The following is a 20,923-nucleotide window of genomic DNA, read 5'->3' on the forward strand; positions in this document are numbered from 1 at the left end:
GATACGCCCAATTGAATGCAGAATTCCAGAGAATAGGTAGAAGAGATGCCTTCTTAAATGAACAGTGCAAAGAAATAGAAGAAAACAATAGAATAGGGAGGACTAGAGATCTCTTCAAGAAAATTGGAGAGATAAAGGGAACATTTCATGCAAAAATGGGCATGATAAAGGCAGGGACCTAACAGAGGCAGAAGAGATTAAGAAGAGGTGGAAAAATTACACAGAAGAACTATACAAGAACGACCTTAACGTCCCTGATAACCACGATGAGGTGGTCACTGACCTCGAGCCACACATCCTAGAATGTGAAGTGAAATGGGCCTTAGGAAAGCTGAGCAACAACAAAGCTAGTGGAGGTGACAGTATTCCAGATGAGCTATTCAAAATCTTAAAAGACGATGCAGTAAAAGTGCTACACTCAATTTGCCAGCAAATTTGGAAAACTCAACAGTGGCCACAGGACTGGAAAAGATCAGTTTACATTCCAATTCCAAAGAAAGGCAGTGCCAAAGAATCTTCAAACTATCGCACCATTGCACTCATTTCTCATGCTAGTAAAGTTATGCTTAAAATCCTACAAGCTAGACTCCAGCAGTATGTGGATCGAGAACTACCAGAAGTACAGGCAGGATTTCGAAGAGGCAGAGGAATTAGAGATCAAATTGCCAACATATGCTGGATCATGGAGAAAGCTAGGGAATTCCAGAAAAAACATCTACTTCTGCTTCACTGACTGTGGCAAGTTCTTAAAGAGGTGGGAGTACCAGACCATCTTATTTGTCTCTTGAGAAACCTATATGCGGGTCAAGAAGCAACAGTGAGAACTGGACACGGAACCACTGATTGGTTCAAAATTGGGAAAGGAGTCCGGCAAGGCTGTATACTGTCGCCCTGCCTGTTTAAACTATATGCAGAGCACATCATGAGAAAGGCAGGGCTAGACGAATCAAAAGTTGGAATTAAGATTGCTGGGACAAATATCAAGAACCTAAGTTATGCAGATGATACCACTCTAATGGCAGAAAGTGAAGAAGAACTAAAGAGCCTCTTTGCTGCGGGTGAAGAAGGAGAGTGCAAAAGTTGGGTTGAAACTTAACATTAAGAAAACCAAGATCATGGCATCTGGTCCTCTCAATTCCTGGCAAATAGATGGGGAAGAAATGGAGGTAGTGACAGATTTTATTTCCCTGGGCTCCAAGATCACTGAAGATGGGGACTGTAGCCAAGAAATTAAAGGACACTTGCTCCTGGGGAGGAAAGCCATGGCAAATCTAGACAGCACACTAAAAAGCAGAGACATCACCCTGCCAACAAAAGTGTGTATAGTCAAGGCTATGGTCTTCCCAGTTGCAATGTATGGCAGTGAAAGGTGGACCATAAGAAAGGCTGAGTGCCAAAGAATTTGAACTATGGTGTTGGAGAACACTCCTACGAGTCTCTTGGACTGCAACACAATCAAACCAGTCAGTCCTAGAGATCAACCCTGACTGCTCTTTAGAAGGCCAGATCCTGAAGTTAAAACTCAAATACTTTGGCCACCTAATGAGAAGGAAGGACTCACTGGAGAAGAGCCTAATGCTGGGAAAGATTGAGGGCAAGAGAAGAAGGGGATGACAGAGAATGAGGTGGCTGGATGGAGTCACTGAAGCAGTAGGCGTGAGCTTAAATGGACTCCAGAAGATGGTAGAGGACAGGAAGGCCTGGAGGAACGTTGTCCATGGGGTTGTGATGGGTTGGACATGACTTCACAGCTAACAACAACAAAACAAATGTTTAAAATTCTTACAGGATTTTAATTCTTATGAGTGTTAAAAGGGATTCTTTGAACATAGGCTATTCCATAATGTCTTATATCTCAACAGGTGGCAGCATCTAGCCAACTTTACCCAGACCTGGAAAGTTAGTAATGCCAGGCTGGTTAGGATGGGAAACCAAGAGGAGATATTAAGTTGGGAAGCTGGAAAAACACAATGGGAGAAATTACTGGGAAGCTACAATTGCCTTGTATCTGACAAACATTATCTGGATGTCCCTATAATTATCAGGAGTTGAACTCAAAGGCATCTTCACCTTTGCTTAGAAAATGATATTACATGTTGATGTAATCATTAGGAGTTGCACTCAGTTCAAGGGTGTCTTTATATTTATCTTATAGTGTGGAGGTTATAGGCATTTATTTAGGCACCATTTATTTCCTTTTGAATGTTTTCAGTGATGGCTTAAAAGAAATAAAACCTACCTTATCAGAAACAAGTTGTGGAAAGAAGCCATTTTCCCTACTCTGTTGCTACTAAGAGACAAATTGGAATGCTACTATTCATCTCACATACATTTAAATACCAGTAGTAATGAAAGTGGTGCTTTTTGAGCTTGGCTGTTTGTTTTCAGTTATTTCATTACTCAACACTGATGATGTTACCTAGTCCGGTAACTATGAAATGTCTGCAAGCAAAGAACCAAGGTCAGAGAGCACCCAGGACTCCACAGTTCAACCCCGAGCTACATATATTCTCTATTGATAAATTATTTGCAAATTGTTTAGCACAGAGTATACATAGCTAGGGCAGTCTACAATGCTTTTTACCACAGAGTACTGTAGTTCTGACAGCCGAAGTTTGCAAGTTCATTTTGTTCATACATATGCGCGCTATCCACAATATTCCAGAGGGGGTGAACTAGCTTGGCACCAGCTGGCTAGCAGCATTTGGGGGATGGCAGGTCGTCTGACTAATCTCGCCTTGTGTTTCTGCAAGCCTGGCGCCAGCTCCCACTTCCATATGGAATGCTGCTAGCTTTTCCCACTGGAGTGGAGCCTATTTATCTACTTAATAATAAGTTGGAAGGGACCTTGGAGGTCATCTAGTCCAACCCCCTGCTCAGGCAGGAAACCCTATACCATTTCAGGCAAATGGCTGTCCGGTCTCCTTAAAAACTTCCAGTGTTGGAGTATTCACCACTTCTGGAGGCAGGTTGTTCCACTGGTTAATTGTTCTAACTGTCAGAAAGTTTTTCCTTAGTTCTAGGTTGCTTCTCTCCTTGACTAGTTTCCATCCGTTGCTTCTTGTCCTGCTTTCAGGTGCTTTGGAGAATATCTTGACTCCCTCTTCTTTGTGGCAGCCCCTGAGATATTGGAACACTGCTATCATGTCACCACTCACCCTTCTCTTCATTAAACTACACATACCCAATTCCAGCAACCGTTCCCTATGTTTTAGCCTCCAGTCCCTCAATCATCTTTGTTGCCCTTCTCTGTACCCTTTCTAGAGTCTCAACATCTTTTTTACATCGTGGTGACCAAAACTGGATGCAGTATTCCATGTGTGGCCTTACCAAGGCATTGTAAAGTGGTATTAGTACTTCACATGATCTTGATTCTATCCCTGTTAGTGCAGCCTAGCACTGTGTTGGCTTTTTTGGCAGCTGCAGCACACTGCTGGCTCATATTGAAGTGATTGTCTACTAGGACTCCGAGATCCCTCTCACAGTTACTACTATTGAGCAAGGTACCACCTATACTATACCTGTGCATTTGATTTTTCCTGCCTAAGTGTAGAAATTTACCATTGAATTTCATTTTGTTAGATAGCGCCCAGTGTTCGAGTCTGTCCAGATCCTCCTGTATTTTAAGCCTATCTTCTGGAGTATTGGCTATTCCTGCCACTTGTTGTCGTCTGCAAATTTGATGAGTTCCCCATCTATCCCCTCATCCAAATCGTTGATGAAGATGTTGAAGAGCACTGGGCCCAGAACAGAGCCCTGGGGCACCCCACTACACACTTCCTTCCATGTAGATGCAGTTCCATTGAGGACCACACACTGAGTATGGCCTGTCAGCCAGATACCAATCCATCTGGTGGTGATGCTATCTAACCCACATTTTTCTATCTTATCAAGTAGTAGGTTGTGACCTACTTTATCAAATGCCTTACTGAAGTCCAAGTAAATTATATCTACAGCATTCCTCTGATCCACTAATTTTGTCACTTGGTCAAAGAATGCAATAAGGTTTGTCTGGCATCTGTTTTTGACAAACCCATGTTGACTTTTAGTGATGACTTTGTTTGCATCAAGGTGTTCGCTGATTTGTTGTTTGATTGTCTTTTCTAGAATCTTCCCAGGTATTGAGGTCAGGCTGATAGGTCTGTAGTTTCCTGGATCTATTTTTTCCCTTTTTTGAAGATGGAAACTACATCAGCTCTCTTCCAGTCCTCTGGTAGTTCCCCAATGCTCCAGGATCTTTGAAAAATATAGTTCAGTGGTTCTGAGATCACGTCTGCCAGTTCCTTGAGAACTTTGGGGTGTAATCCATCTGGTCCTGATGATTTGAACTCGTCTAGGCTGGACAGGTGCTCACTTACCATTTTCTTGCCTATCTTGCATTTTGCATACTTTCCAACTGCTAGGAGGCATAAACTAAGGGCAAATGATAGGAGCTCATTCTGCCACCCGGTGCCGTTGGCTCAAATTGCCAGATTGTTGACCAACAATTCCAGTGTCTTTAAGCCACTGAGCCATTTTGCCCACAAAAATTATTTGTATTGGATGTAACTTAGAAAGTCCAATTTGTAATAACTGATTTCTAAAGAAGTTATCAAGAAAATGGTTTACGAAATTAATTTTAGATGTTGCTTTTCTCAGATCTCTTCATTACTAAAATAAATTCTGTGCAAAATTTTGTTTTAGCATTGGGATGGAGATTTTTGAGATGGTCTGTTTTGCATTTAAGAGCTATTTGAGCATCAGAGTCTATTCATTTTTTAATTAAAGGTTCTGGTGATCGATGGTTGTTCAAAATCTCAATATTTGAAAATGGAACACGGTCTAAGTGAATCAACCATTGAGTTCTTTGTCTTTTGGTCAACATAAAATTGCATGATATACAGCAGGGGTGTCAAACTCAATTTCATTGAGGGCCGCATCAGCATTGCGGTTGCCCTCAAAGGGCCAGGTGGGTATGACCAGGGTGGGTGTGGCCTACTGGGTGGGTGTGGCTAGAGTGCGTATGGCCTACTGGGTGGGCATGGCCAGCTCTACATCGTTTGCATCAAGGGTGCCTATGGGGGCCTGGGCAGGAATGGGACAGATCTGAGGATCTCTTGCAGAAGGAGGGTCTCTGGGCCAGGGCCAAGGTAGTGGGGGCCGTTCCTTCACTGTTTTCAGGATGGCTTCACGGGCCGCATGAAACCACTTTGCAGGCCGGATCCGGCCCCCGGGCCTTGTGTTTGACATGTCTGATATACAGTATCTCATTCTATTGCTCTTAATCTTCAGTCCAGGATTTCTCTTTAGGAAACTGTTAAGGATCTGGAGCACAGGGCACCAATGTCTTCAACTCATTGACCCCTTTATGAAGTTTGAATGCTTCTCAACCCCCCCCCCCCAACATTTATTATATGAAAATAATGTTAAAATTACTTTATATATAAATAACACTGCAAATAACATATACAACAAATACTAAAAATAATAATTGACCACTTGGATAATCCCACTGACCCCTGGAGGTAGATAATGACCACTTTGGGAAACCTGGTGTAGAGGTTTAGCACTTCCAGGAAAAGTTGTCAGAGGTGACAAAGGTTAAAATGCGGTTGTTTCGACTCAGGATAGGTGTGTGTGTGTGTGTGGGGGGGCTCTAACGTAATTATAATAAAAACAAACCCTACAAAATTGCAAAAAAAAGTTTCGCAACAGTAAATAGGGAGTGACGAGAGAAAAAAAATAACTGACCCAAGAACGACCTTCTAATCTACCTGCCCATAAAAAAAAACCCAAAAACAAACCCCACCCCCCAAACCCCTTTGAACCTGGGAACCGAAGCGGTAGCAAGCACTTTGTAAAGAACGAGAGACCCGGTTGAAATGAAGCGCCGCGACGAAGAACCTCATTCACACTTTCTCCCCGAAGCCTGAAGTTGGCTCCTTTTGTGCTGGAGTGAAGAGGAGTTACACAGACTGCAGCGAATCGCTGCTGTGCGGGGACGCTTCCCGCCAGGCAGGCCTGGCGTGTCTGCCCCAAATAGGGACTCCCTCCACACGACCTTTGCTCTCTCTCTCTCTCTCTCTCTCTCTCCCCCCCCATCTGCATAGAGCAGGGGTCTTCAAACTTGGCCCTTTTATGACTTGTGGACTTCAACTCCCAGAATTCCTCAGCCAGCATGGCTGGCTGAGGAATTCTGGGAGTTGAAGTCCACAAGTCATAAAAGGGCCAAGTTTGAAGACCCCTGGCATAGAGGAATGACAGGCATTTGGCTGAACAGGAACAGTTTGAGTTGGGCTGCGGCGGCGGCGGCAGCAGCAACAAGGGGAGGAGGAGGAGGGAGGAGGAGGAGGAGGATTTACAATTAGCTCGCAAGAGGAGGCAGAAGTTGCACGGAGGAGACTGCTAAGGCTAGCTCGAGCCAGCACTGGGAGAAGCTGAAATGAGTTCTCGGAAGTTTCTGGGCGAGAGGAAAGCCGACCAGAGGACCAAGAGAGCCGCCTGATTGCTGGATCCCGGCCCTCCTCCGGGACGCCAGATGGGCCAGACTTCAGTCTCCACGCTTTCGGCGGAGGCTAGCGGTAAGTGGAGCTGGAAATCTGGAGGAGGCGATCTTTTGGGCGATCTCCCTTCCTCCCCCCCCCCCCCAAGCGGGATCTAAGAGAGGGAACGCTTTCGTGGCTCGAAGAGAATCCGGCGTTGATCGAAACAACATGGTTGAGGTGCCAACCTCTAATAAGGCAGACCACCCCTTACTCGGGGTCCCTCGCCAACGAAGAGTAAGGATGCAAGAGCTCGGCGAGAGTTCCTCTTAAAGGAGCAGCCCTTTCTTTCCACGAAGTTCTCGAAAATAGTGACTTTTGATGGGTTTTTTTTAAAAAAAAAGATTTTCGAAGTTTCCGTGTGACTTAATTCTTACAAAAAGGCCCCCCTTTTTCGAATCGGAACTTGCGAGATGCAAAAAAAAAACACAAAACAAAACAAAACCCCAAAACATTTTTATTGCCGAGATTTGTAGCACGTCGATCCTTACAGTCCACGCCCCACTTCTTTTTACACATTCTTATTTTGTTACTTACTACGAGTTTTGGTTTCCCTACCGTATATTTGTATTGTTCGTGTACGTTTAGTTAGTTCTAATTGCTTGTTGCACATTCCTCTTTCGCTTTTGAGCCACATTAAATATTTTGGTGTACTCTAATTGTGCAATGCTTGTTTTCTTCCTAATATGTTTTATACAAACAAACGGATTGTCGATGAGATAGGTAACATACCACAATGGCAATCCATAAAATATTTTAACATAACACTTTTTGGATCTTCTGAAATGAAAATTGTAAAAGCTAAAGTACCGTGTACAGTCTTTTATGTAAGATATATGTTAAGAGTTCCTTAATTATTACATAAAACATCGGCATTTTTGGAAGATTTTGACAAATAATATGATTCCAATTACTGATCAATATAGTATCTTTTGAAATATTAGCTTAAAGACATATGTGCCATCAATTCCACAATGCCTGTTCTGATCAGAAATATGTCCATAGTGTAAATGAATCCATGAAAGTGTATAAAACATAATTCACATTACACAGAACATTGTTTAAGAAAGTGTGCAGTTGTTTTGCTGTGGGCTGTTTATTAATTCATTTCAATTTTTGTAGGATACAGATGCAGGGACACTCCTAGTAATTATGACTCAGAGCAGTTGAACACTTTATAATTATGGGCTGTTTTTCCTTCAAAAAACACAAAGTATAAACAACATTCATAGGCCTTTGTTATATTCATAGAATTAGGGTTTAACAGCTTAAGGTTTTAGGGTTGTTTTACAAATTATTCCTCTGTTGAGAGTATTTTAGATACTTAAGCGATGCAGCAGAATAGGAAGTATAACTCATTCCTTCCTGTTCCTCTTCAACATAACTGGCTCAGCAAGGTGTTAAGATCAACTAGTGTAAATCTTAGCTGTTCTTAAGAGCAGTAAATTTCTTGAGCTGCATAGCAAATCTTTGACAAAAGTAGCCACCTGGAAAGCATTAGGGAACAAGTAGCTGCCATTTATAAGAATTGGCCAATGGTAGTTGAAAACTTCAAAAGGAATATCTGCCTGTTATGTACTTGGGTGTTAAGAAAGCATAAAACAAACGTGTTTTCTGTTAGTGGTGATTTTGTGGTAAGTTATTTTTGTGTATAACACTTGGATTTTTTAAACATCTATTTGCACATGGCCAGTTTCAACTCAAAATCAGCCCCTTGTGCTGCCTTTGCTGGAATTGTGTAAACCAGTAATCTAGCTTTATCCATGTTAGTAAACATTTGCATGAGCTGCAAGTATTGCAGCCTAACAGTTGGAAGAGATCTTGGGTTTGGGTATGAGAACTGCTGGAGAGCCTTTAGTCTAGATTGGCCTTCTCCAACCTGGATGTTCAGTTGCATGGCCATTCTGGCAGCAGTGGATGTTGTGTAGTGGCTAACGTGTTGTGAGATGCTGGTTATAGATGCTCAGTTATAGAAGCTTATAGGATGATGTTCAACCAGGCATTGTCTCTCAGCTCAGCTTACTTCACAAAGCTGTTATTGTGGGGAATATGGAAGAAAGGGTAACCATTTAACTACCTTGATCTTCTGGACAAAAGGCAGAATATATGCTGACAAAGAGATTTACAACAAATAATCAGGATCTGTCAATTGTTCATGTATGATGCTTGATGAGAGGATATTGCAAAAGCTCATTTTAATGTGATAGTACATTTGGTCAAACATTATTAATACTTCTGAAAATTGCTAGTCAAAATGATTGAAGAACACCCATATTTTTTACTTGGATAGAGATCTGTGTTTAGTATGCATTATTAAACTATAATGCATTCAGATATTTGAAACAGCCAAGCAGTTTCTCCTATATGAAGAGATCCACAATTTGCTCAGTGCCTGCTCTTTTTCTATGGATGTCAGCAATTACAGCACGATCCTTTTATAAAAATCTCTGTGTTTGGATGGAGAGTCACAAGAATAATCAATCACACAGGCTTAGCTGTTTTACTAACAAAGGTTATTATTAAAGGTTATTAAGAAATGTCCAAGAGGAAGTATATTCAGTAGCACGCTTCAAAAAAATTATGATTGATTAAGAGCTAGTTTAAAGAACATAGTTTTAGAAAGTGAATCTATGTTTCACAAGTGATAGAACAGAACACTAATGGACAGTTGAGTCTTCCATCCATCTGTCTCTAAACATCTAACAATTTTGACTGCTATTCCTACTAGCCACTGGGGACTGATTGGAGAAGATCCAGAGCTTTCATTGAAAAATTCCATATCTGTTAAGTAAATGCCCTTCCTGTATATTTCAAGGATTCTTGGGGTTGTTGAGAGGAAACCAGAGCTTCCCCCTTAAAGCTAACGTTTGATAGTATATATGGATATTCCTGTGCAATTTAGCAGTAAAAAAAGGAGCTAATTATTATTATTATTTTAAACAAAGCATTTACTTACATCCAAAGCACCTCTTTGGTCACCAGAAAACAAATCTAGCCAAATAATTGTTGGATTCTCTGCTAATGGCCATTTTGTAACCAAAGTATTTTATTTGTCAGAGTGTTTGCTTATGCTGGAAAGATGGTCCTAACTATCTGTTTCCTCTTTTCTGTGACCAAAGAGTTTTACTCCATAGAATCCTGCTGTTTGTTGTGTTTGGCAGTCAACAAAGGCATTGTCTTAGGTCAAACATTAATGTTCATTTGAACTAGATTGTTCTTCGGTCTCCTGGGTGTAGGGACTTCCTGTTTATGAATGTAGGAAGAGCATTTTTCCTATGTGGTTGCAGAGGAAATTGATCTTACGCTGACCAAGTTGATCTTATGCTGTCACCAGCTATTACTTGTACGTAAGCTGCAAAACTAGTTTTTTTTTTCTGTTTCAAGAAATAATCTTTGAAACCCTACTGAAAAAAACTACAAAAATGCTAATGAGAAATGGTCCCCTGATAATAATTTAGACTGACTAGCTAACAAATCTGAATTACTCCATATTCTATGCAACAGTTGTTCTCATGCAGAGAACTCTGCCTGAAAAGGAATGTGTCTGAAAAAAGATACATGTTTCTCTTTCTCCACTTAGTTGAAACTCAATTTTCATTTTGGAATGGAAACTTTCTGATAAAAAAAATCATGAGGTACAGCCCCCCCTACTGGTTTCCTTGGGCCTCTCAGGGCACCTCCATGATTATTCTGCATGGGTTCTGCATACCTCTGTATTTCCAGTGTCAGCAGAGTTGGAGAGTTCTTGTTTCCTGCTCATCTGCAGTGTGATAGTAATTTTGTGATGGATCGCTTTGGTTTTTTTGAGGTGCCGTGATTCCACTTCCCCATGGGAGGAACTTCAGTCTTTCTGTGGTGATTTGGCTTTGCTTCAGGTCTTGTAAGGGAAAAGCTGACGATGGTTTTGTAGCTCCTCAGTAACCCAGACAGGGAATAAGTGTGCAATTGGCAAGAGTCTGGTCCGTTTTCCCCATGAAAATCAAACGGAACCAGTGAAGAAAAACAATGGGGAAAGGTCTGCTTGGCTGTTATTTTCTGCTTCCTCCATTAACCATCTGAAAGAAATTCTGGTCATCTACAGGTAGTCCTTGACTTACGATCACAACTGAGCCCCAAATTTTCTTTGCTAAGCGAGGCAGTTGTTAGCTGAGTTGTGCCTCGTTTTACAACCTTTTTTGCTACAGTGGTTAAGCGAATCACTGTAGGTGTTAAATGAATCATGCAGTTGTTAAGCAAATCTGTTTCCCCCCATTGACTTCGCTCGTCAGAAGCCATCTGGGAAAGTTACAGATGATGATCATATGACCCCAGAACAGTCCCAACTGTCCTAAATACATCTTGGTTGCCAAAAGACCACATTTTGGTCAGGTGACCATGAGGGTGCTACAGTGGTTGTAAGTGTGAAAACTGGTCACAAGCCGGATTTTTTTTTTTAGTGCTGTTGTAACTTCAGTCGCAAAATGAATAGTTGTAAATCGAGAACTACCTCTAACGGAGGGAAAGGAACAAGGTAGCAAGGGTATTTGCACGGTAGAGCAAAACTGCAATAGCAGATTTGTGAAGCAAGACGAGTAGCTCTTCAGAGAAATCTTCAGTCTTAATGTGACTTTATATTGAAGCACAGGGAGTCCTCAACTTACAACCACAATCGAGCCCAACTTTTCTGTTGCTAAGTGAGACATTTGTTAAGTGAATTTTTCCTCATTTTACGAACTTTCTTGCCAGAGTTGTTAGGTGAATCACTGCCATTGTTAAATTAGTGACACGGTTGTTAAGTGAATCTGGCTTCTCCATTGTCTTTGCTTGTCAGAAGGTTGCAAAATGTGGCCATGTGACCCCAGGACACCACAACCATCATAAATACGAGTCAGTTGCCAAGCATCTGAATTTTGATCACATGAACACAGGGATGCTGCAAGGGTCGTAAGTGTGAACAATGGCCATAAGTCACTTTATTCAGTGCAGTTGTAACTTTGAATGCTCAATAAATGAAGTGTTGTAAGTTGAGGACTGACCTGTAGTAATAACTGAAAAACAGTAAGGTGAAACTTAGTTCAAACAAATAGTTTCTGTGATAAGTAGTTTAACTGTGTTATGTTCACCCTCTTCAGAGATGGCTTTCATCTTTCTAACCACTGTAGGACACTTAATGATTGACGACACAAATTGTCCATCTGACTCGGAGCACCTGCAATTGAGACGAAAATAGTCTTCAGTTAACCAGGCTGTGAAATCCTCCTGTTTGATGCATGGTACATGGTGCACCTTTTGCAAAAATCCAGCCATTCTAGTCAGTGCAGAACATAAATGCTTGAAGGAGGTAACTCAATGGCATTCTTTGTGCCAGAGCTTTACTATATTTATTGGGTTTCAGTTCATTTTCAAACTCTATTCAGTAATTTTTTAAAAAGCCTTCAAAATACCTGCTACTCTGTATAAGTGTATCTTTTCAGACCCCGAGAATTTCTGGGAAGACCAAAACTTTCCAGCTGAGTGAGCCAAGTTAAATATACTTCAACCCTGTTACAATTCAAAACAGGCTCTTTCTGACTTAGAATAAATTATAGTTAAAATATCACGATACAATTAAAAAAACTCAACAGTCTCATATAAGAGACAATAACAATAACCAAAATATCGTAATACCTTAAAAATAAGAAATATAAAGGATGTTTCTAAATATGTTATTTTATAATTAAAATCAAGATTTCTGAAAATTCCAAATGCTTTGATTTAAATCAAATATATGCATTATTCTTATTTAGTGTTATATATTTTTTCACTATGTATCTGTCCTTAAAAGTCCATTTGTATCTTTCAAATATATGCGCAGAATTTCCTAAATGCAGCCAGAAGGCTGTATAGTTACTGCTGTTTTCAACTTTTGAAGCTGATTGTTGACAAAATATTGTCAGATTAAGTGGTTAGATATTAGCTGAGTAAATGTAAATTCAAAATTTGAAGAAACATTTTAGATAAGATAAATGATTGTGTGAGATAATGAAATTGACCCTCCTGTTACTGCTGTGGGAGATTGTGAAAATATTCAAAGTAATTCATGTTTATATAAACAAGACCCATTTAGTACCTCCCCTAGTACAATAATGATACCACTACAGTGACATGCTTAATACTGATCAGGATTTAGCAATGTAGGACATACAGAAAACGCTGATAGATGATTGTTAAAGTTTTCTAGTCCAGCATCCTGTTTCAGAGTGGCCAGTAGAATTGTGTGAAGCATGTCATGAGAGCAAATGGTATTTTTGTATTCTCGGTAGCATTTACAAGCAGGCAAACTTTAATAAACATATTCTCTATCGACTTATTGAATCTCCTTTGGAAATGTTCTGAGTTTGATCCATCTTGATAGTAATTTCTGTGCATTTCTAGGCAGCATATGATATCATGTTTTTTGGCCTTTTTTAGCTAATGTAGGCATCTGCTGTGCTAAAGTGAACAAATCTGTTTTGTGCAAGAGTGAAGATTTCGATGGAATTTTTGTATTTTTTTTTTTAAATTTAAAATTAGAAAGAAAGGAGGTAAGGTAAAGGTAAAGGTTCCCCCGCACATGCGTGCTAGTTGTTTCCAACTCTAGGGGCCGGTGCTCATCTCCGTTTCAAAGCCGAAGAACCAGCACTTGTCCGAGGATGTCTCCATGGTCATGTGGCCGGCATGACTAGATGCCAAAGGCGCACGGAATGCTGTTACCTTCCCACCGTAGTGGTCCCTATTTTTCTACTTGCATTTTTATGTGCTTTCGAACTGCTAGGTTGGCAGAAGCTGGGATGAGTAACAGGCGCTCACTCTGCTATGCGGCAATTAAATCCACAGAATGTATCTCCCTATAGCAGTGATGGTGATCCTTTTAGAGACCAAGTGCCCAAAACGCAACCCGAAACTCACTTATTTGTTGCAAAGTGCCAGGGGTGCATAAGCATTGTGGTCACCTGGGTGGGTGGCAGGGAGGTCCCTCTTGAGTGCCACCTCTGGCATACAAAAACCAGGAGCGCAAAAATGGGCCACCGTGCTGCAAGGCATAAAAACGGCCGCCGCTGTGCCACAGGGTGCAGATACAAGGCCCTGCACCACGCAAGAATGGGGCAGGACTAGGGAGTATCATGCAGGCACTAGCCCCACCCCATTTGCAGCATGTGCATGCTTGCGGCCCCATGCGCGCATGCACGCATGTAAAATGCTTTCCCCTCCCTTTTCTTCCAGTCCGCCAATTGACAGTGGTTGGTGACCTCTGCTCTACCACCTGCTTGCTAGTCAGCCACTTCGCCTCCTTTGTGTTGGGTGGGGCAGCCTGATCGACCTGCTGCTGGCGGCAGCGGCATGCGTGCCAACAGAGAGGGCTCTGAGTGCCGCCTCTGGCACGTATGCCATAGATTTGCCCACCACTGCCCAATAGTTTTATATTCAATATACTCCTACTATAGGCAAAAGCAGCTCTGCTGAGAATAATTACTAATATAATTATCTTGTATTAGGCTTCTGATAACAGTATATAAGCCTTGTAAGTTGATCATGGTAATGCAGGTGGTCCTCACAATAAGGACCAGAATTTGTGTGGCTAAGCAAGATTAATAATAATAATAATAATAATAATAATAATAATAATAATAATAATAATAATAATAATAATAAGAAGAAGAAGAAGAAGAAGAAGAAGAAGAAGAAGTTGTTGTTGTTGGAAGGGACCTTGGAGGTCATCTAGTCCAACCCTCTGCTCAGGCAGGAAACCCTATACCATTTCAGATAAATGGCTGTCCACTCTCTTCTTAAAAACTTCCAGTGTTGGAGCATTCACAGCTTCTGGAGGCAGGTTGTTCCACTGGTTAGTTGTTCTACCTGTCAGGAAGTTTCTCTTTAGTTCTAGGTTGCTTCTCTCCTTGATTAGTTTCCATCCGTTGCTTCTTGTTGTTAAATGAGTAGCGACCAGTTTTACAACCTTTTTTGTCACTGTTGTTAAGCAAATCACTGCGTTTCAGGAATCACATGGTGAATGAAGGGAAATCCAGTTTCTCCCATTTGCTTGTTGGAAGACAATTGGGGAAGTCGCAAATGGAGATCACATGACTCCAGGACGCTGCAGTTGTCATAAATGGATGCTAGTTTGCCAAGTGCCAGAATTTTGATCATGTGACTGGGGTTGCTGTGACAATTGCAAGTGTGAAGACCGGTTGCAAGTCACCTTTTTTTCACTGCTGATGTGACTTTGAACGGTTGCTAAATGAATGGTGGCTAGTCCAGGATTACCTGTGTAAACTGAATATTTACAAACAAAATTTTGCACAATATTTCTGCTTTTCTTTTGAGTTTTAGCTTGCGTATGTGTTGAAATTTATAGGGTTCCTGTACCTGGAATTAAAGAGACTCAAGATTTCTGAATGTGAGCTTTTCCCAAAGGCTCATAGGAGTTATAATAATAATAATAAAAAAAATCTTCCTTTGAAATTGATACAACCAACTTTGTTCTGTTTTGTTCTTGCTTTTAACAGAGTACTACCGCGAAAGCATTTGTCATTTTTTCTGCACAGAGAATGCACTTAGCATATGCTGGGGATGTGAGAGGCCTCTGATGTTTTCCTTAAGCAACGTCCAGTCTTTCTAATACTGCAGGCAGAAAAACTGATGCAACTGTGCCCTAGTTGGCAGACAGGAATCCCAACTGTTGGTTTTTGACAGCGAAGTGGTTGTTACTGTGTGGTGACTTGCAGGGAAAACAAGCAGCCAAGACCCAAGAACAGAGTGCCTGTCTGCAGGTTATTTTTTAAAAGCATTTCAGTTCCTCAATGCACGTTTACTGCGTCAGATTTGAAATTAGTTGAGGGGTAATGCAAAAGAGAGCGGGTGCAAAACAGATTGAATAGGACATTTCTCAACCAATTTTACGGTATTTAGTTACATATTATCCATCCCTGATTATGTATACGGTTATTCCTCAGTTAATGATAGTAATTGGGACTAGAATTTCCATCCCTAAGTCGTGCAGTTGTGATATCACATAACCACATCAGTTGGTGACAGCAATTCAGCAGTTCCCTCCGTTGTTAGTCCTTAGACTAAGGTCTAGTCACTCGGCCATCCTTGTGACTTCTTGCTGGCTTCCGAGAAGCAGTCAGTGGGGAAGCTGGCAGGAAAACGTGAATCCTGGGTGGGCTCGAAAGCCTGCGGGTGAGTGAGTCAGTGGTTGCTTTGACCTCCTAGCACAAACACAGTCAAGCCTGGGATGAAAGGGTAAGCGAGCTGCCTTGGGTCCTACCGTCCTACTGCTCCCACTGACTGTCACTGTTGTCTTCTTCCCTGATGGTGAGGAGGCATGCCCAGCAAGGGGTGATGAACTGTGGCATGGCGGGAATGGCAGAGTGCAGGGCAACGGAGCAGTGGAGTGCAGGACATGCCAAAGGGCAGAGACGGGGGAGGTAGGCAGGTGGGTGGAAGCTAAAGTGCACAGGTAGGCTGCCAAACACCTGAATTTTGATCATGTGACAGTGGGGACGCTAAAGTGGCTATAACTTCAAAGACCGGGTGTTAAGTATCATTTATTCAGGGCCAGCATAATTTCAAATAGTTGTTGAATAAATGGTCGTTAAGCAAGGACTACTTGCAGTAAAGAAATAGTAGATCGGATTTTACTATTCCACTATTATAAATTCAGGGGATTCCACTGAACATTTGAAAACCGGCGTAGGAGACCTCTGCTGAAGTAGGTCGTAATTTAAATGTTTCAGACCACTGGGTTCTATCCAGCAGGGAAGGAAAAGGTGATGAAGTCTTTAGACATCAGAGCTGTCTGTAGGAAATATACACCATCATTTATAAACTGGAATTGTAGAGGCTTTTATGTTCTATCCAAGGGTGGCAGCTCCGAAAGCGGAACACCCCTCTCCAAGGTTTTAGTAATACATGCAAGTTTGACCCCTTAGTACCCACGATCAAGTCATAAGATGAGAATAACCTTGTTCCAAGACTGACCTGGCTTCCAATATCCAGCAGCTGAAATCCCGGTCCCTCAAAAGTCTGCTGACTGGGTCCTTCTGTGTTTGATTCAGAAGCTCAGAATATTTTTAGATGCAACATCAATAACATTGTTTAGTTTAAATGTATTAGTTTTTGGAATTCAGTACAATCTATGCACTGCAAGAATATTTTTATACTTAAGTATACAGTGGAATCTTATTTTAAGAGCATTCAAAAATAGCGTACAATACAATAGTCTTATACAACAACTGAGTCCTCAGAATTTTGCTTCTATTAAAGTATATTTATTTTAAGAAAGAAAATAGAATGATGGGGAGGGGAAAAGCAAACAGAAGTTACATAGTTTTTGCCAAATGATCCATTCCAGCAGCTTGGAAGGTTAATAATAGAGTTAATTCTTTCATTACATTAATATGATTCATCAATAGGAATTTTGGAAATATTTAGAGAAGCAGCAACTTGGTCTTCCTTTTTCTGTTGTCTTTTCTACTAATGTTCCATTGAGAGATGCGATGCAGTGAATAAGAATAAAGAGAACCACAAGTGCCTGTTCTGCATCTATTAAGGAACTTATTAACTTATTGATATTGTCGTTAAGAAAGATTTTGAATTTAATCTGTTAAAAAGAATTAACATTCTTTTTGGATTAGGTTTAAAATCTTAACAACAATCACCTTATAGACTTCATGGCATATTAAATATTAAGAGGGAAGGGTATAAGATGGATGGTGAATCTTTTTGTGCTGCTATCAAGTCACTATTTCAGAATACCGGTATATATTTTTTTTCTGGCAAAGCGGCTAATATGGAACAAGAATGAAGCAGTGAATTTCACTGAGGCAGGAAATACAGGGAAATCATTTTGTTTTTGCTGGTAATATGACTGTTTCTGGCGAAAGAAAAAAGGAAGGCTTTTTTAAAATTATTTTTTGTCTGTCCTGTTTCTCAACCCTATACAGAGAACTGCTTGAGTCCTCTGATCTTACATACCTCTGACTGCCAAAAGAGAATTTTCTGTTTTGTAGATTTGTCATCTCTGTATACTGCTTTCTCAAGACCTGTGTTGCATAGGCTTTCCCCTTTATCTGTTTCACTAAGAAGTGGTGATTATGAGCGAGGTGCTGTGCATTTCAGGAAGTTTGGCATCACATTGGAGACCAGTATGATACACTGGGAATGGAAAGATCCATGCTGTCGATACCATACAGCAGTGATGGCAAATCTTTTAGAGACCAAACTGCAACCCAAAACCCACTTATGTATCATCGGGTGCCGGGTGGGTGTGGCCCTTTGGGTGGGCATGGCCCATTGGTTGGGCATGGCTGCAGTGGTAATGGCAGACTGGGTGGGACTAAAAAGTTCAATCAATCAATTCCAACTTTGCGAGAACTTTTTTTCCCCGCGAGAACTTGAAATTGATTGATTGAACCTTTTTTTGTGTACATGGCGGCGGAGGCCTAAAGCAAAAAGGTTTTATAAAACCCAGCTGAAGGCCTAGGACTGGGGTGACAGCGCATGTGCCCACAGAGAGGGCTCTGCGTGCCACCTGTGGCACCCATGCCATAGATTCGCCACTACAGCCATACAGCTATATACTTGATTCGATTGTGTACATTCTTCTCTGTTGCTGCTGAGTTGCTTACTGAATCAACTTATTTTGTGTGTTTTTTTCTCAATACATTCAACCATAAAATATCCAAATGGATGGAGTTAGCACAACATACCACTCCCTGTGAGTGAACATGTGTGCATGGTCAAACACATAAACATGTATACAACATTAACATGAAAGAAACTTTCTACGTTCCTCAAAGGCAGCCCCAAGAGCTGATTCAACTTGATGAAGTATCTCTGTTGCTAGTAGTGATCTTCAACTAATTTGGTTAAGCATGTGTGTGAATATAACTGTCATTCCAACCTCACTAAGCTCCCAGGAGGAAGCCAGGACATGAATGTAATACTGTAATGATAAGCTTGCAGAAGGAGGCATTGCTTGCTGGGGGTACTGGGATTCCTGGATTGGAGGTTCTGGGATATTCTCTGGGTTCTTAATGGGAGGGGATTTGCTTGGGACTACTTGCAACATGAAATGTCCAGAGTTATTGGAGAGTGGTCAAGCCACGTTGTCATGATGTAACACTGTCAGTTACAGAATGTCTAACCATGGCTGCTGCTGTTGTGTACCACATTGCCTTCTCATGACACTGCAGCATGAAAGTAGGGTGTTTGAAGCCAGACTGGCACCTTTCCCACCGTCTGCTGTCTTCCCAACAGTTATATGGCATGACTTTGTTGCTATGAATTGCTTGGCAGACTCTGTATGGCTTATGGACATTAGCACTAGGACAGTCTTTGATAAGTGGGCTCTCGCAGTGTTTCCATTGCAAAGCTTAAACGTTTTTGTACTATTTTTTGATTTCCCGTATTATGTGTTTTCTCCAGCATACAATAAGATGGCCTGTGGGCGTTCTGTTTTAGTAGTAAAAGTGAATTTCTTCAACCTCCTCTCAAGCAGTCTAACAGTGAGCAATCTGGCATTAAGGAAAATCAGTATGTATGCAGGCAATTTCCTGGATTTTCATTTGGCTTCCTGACCTATCTTAAGCGTTATTTTTTTTAAGGTTATGCAAAATTAAGTCCCAGTTTTTAAGTACAGGTCTTCAGCTTAGTATTTAATGCCAATGCTCTGGGGTCATGAGACATTCTTAGCATTTTTTTTAAAGCTGTATTTTAATGCTCTGTTTGAAAATTTGATCTGCTTGCCTGTAAAGCCGAGACAGGTAAAGAATGGAGGTGGACAATATCCTGGTTGATCTAGAAAGGATAGAGAGCCAGTGGTTAAGTCATCAGGATACAAACTGGGAGAGTGTGAGTTCTAGTCCCACTTTGGGTGTAAAGCCCGCTGGGTGAGTTTGGGCCAGTCATTCTCTCTCAGCTCTAGGAACCAGATAATGGCAAACCATTTCCAAGCTCTTATGAAGAAAACTGCAGGGACTTGTCCAGGCAATTGCCAGGAGCCAGTACTAACTTGAAAGCACACACATACACCAGTAGGAAGCAACCTCATAAATGCTATGGCTTTGTAGTATTTCTTTTATTTTTTGAGACTGGTAATGCTTACCATAGTATCTTATTCCTGGTTAACCAAATTATTCCACCTGCCTTTTAGTCATTATGTATATTTGCTGATGTTGAACTATTATGTTTAAATCATCCATTAAATTCTATGGATTTTCAAAGAGGGATATAAAATTCTTTGGCTTTAAAAGCAGTAGTGTTCTTCAAGTATAAAATATGTATAGTTCAGTTTCTAAATATAAACGAAAAAGGCTTTCCTTTTGTTCTAATCTTTGTTTTCCATATTTTTCATGTTCTAAATGAGAAAGTATATACTAGCAATCACCTACATAATGTAATAAAAGAAAACAAAATTAAAAGCTTAAATGCAGAAACGTTGATTGTGGGCAGGAACAGGAACAGAATTTGAGAAATTACATTGTGCAAAATACTGGTGACTAAGGTTTTGTTTAGGCCTTTAGAAGTTAAAAAATGTCACCAACCACTCCTTTTAAATGCTTTAGAAAGGCATTCATTTTAATGGAAGGAACGTAAACCTGACTTGTATAAAAATAACCATTTCTTGCACCATTTGTTTCTTTAATAATATACATGCTTCAGTGAAAGAGAACATATGGGCTGTAATTTGAGAGTTTGTTATTGTAATTTTATATTGTAAATCATATTAAACAATATATGTTCAAAGATAATAGGAAAAAATTCAAAGAGAAATTGGCCTCCTAAAGAGCTCTGAAAAGCAAGTACACTATAGAGTGATCTTTGCATGTTTCATTTAAGTGGTCTTTTTGTTCACCAATAGTCATAACTTCAGCTTATGATGCTCAGTAGAGGTTTCTGGGGCTGAAAGTAGATGGCATAATTTACTCTCTTACAGTCCACTTCATCATTGTGGACTGTATTCCTATCAGAATAACCCAGAGAGGAGTAAATCAAGTCAGTGTAGCAGAACATTTATTTATTTATTAGATTTTTATTCTACCTTTATTACATTTATAAGTATCTCAAGGTGGCAAACACATACTGATGTTCCTTCCACCTCTTATTTTCCTATAGTTCTCAAATAGCATACAAAGAACCATTCTGCAGCATGAGTTTACATTGCACATTAAAACAGGATTTAGTTTTGATATTTTAATTCAATATTTTCCTCTTTCATTTCTTATTACAGTCAAATGCAAAATAAAATCCATTTCTAACTCCAGTCAAATGCAAAAAAGCAGCATCAGCACTGACTTAGAACTGTCTGTCTCAGCCTACAGTAATCAAAAGCAGCTCTCACTGAAACCAATCAATCCTACAAATCAGTGATGGCGAACCTTTTAGAGACTGAGTGCCCA

At 40.6% G+C, this 20,923-nt stretch overlaps 1 protein-coding gene across 3 annotated transcripts in view; it reads left to right on the forward strand.

Moving 5' to 3' along the window:
* Window positions 1-20,923, forward strand: part of PHACTR2 (phosphatase and actin regulator 2) — a 115,461-nt gene that overhangs the window by 51,587 nt on the left and 42,951 nt on the right. The window contains exon 1 of one of the 3 annotated variants that reach the window (XM_083368363.1): window positions 6,360-6,560. The exons of the other annotated variants lie outside the window; for them this stretch is intronic. Within the exon in view, the coding sequence (XP_083224489.1) occupies window positions 6,518-6,560 (43 nt within the window). The 5' untranslated portion in view covers window positions 6,360-6,517. Of the gene's footprint in view, window positions 1-6,359; window positions 6,561-20,923 lie in introns of those variants that run through there. 3 annotated transcript variants of the gene reach the window in all.

Source organism: Vipera ursinii (genome assembly GCF_947247035.1).
Source record: "Vipera ursinii genome assembly, chromosome: 1".
Classification (NCBI taxonomy): domain Eukaryota; kingdom Metazoa; phylum Chordata; class Lepidosauria; order Squamata; family Viperidae; genus Vipera; species Vipera ursinii.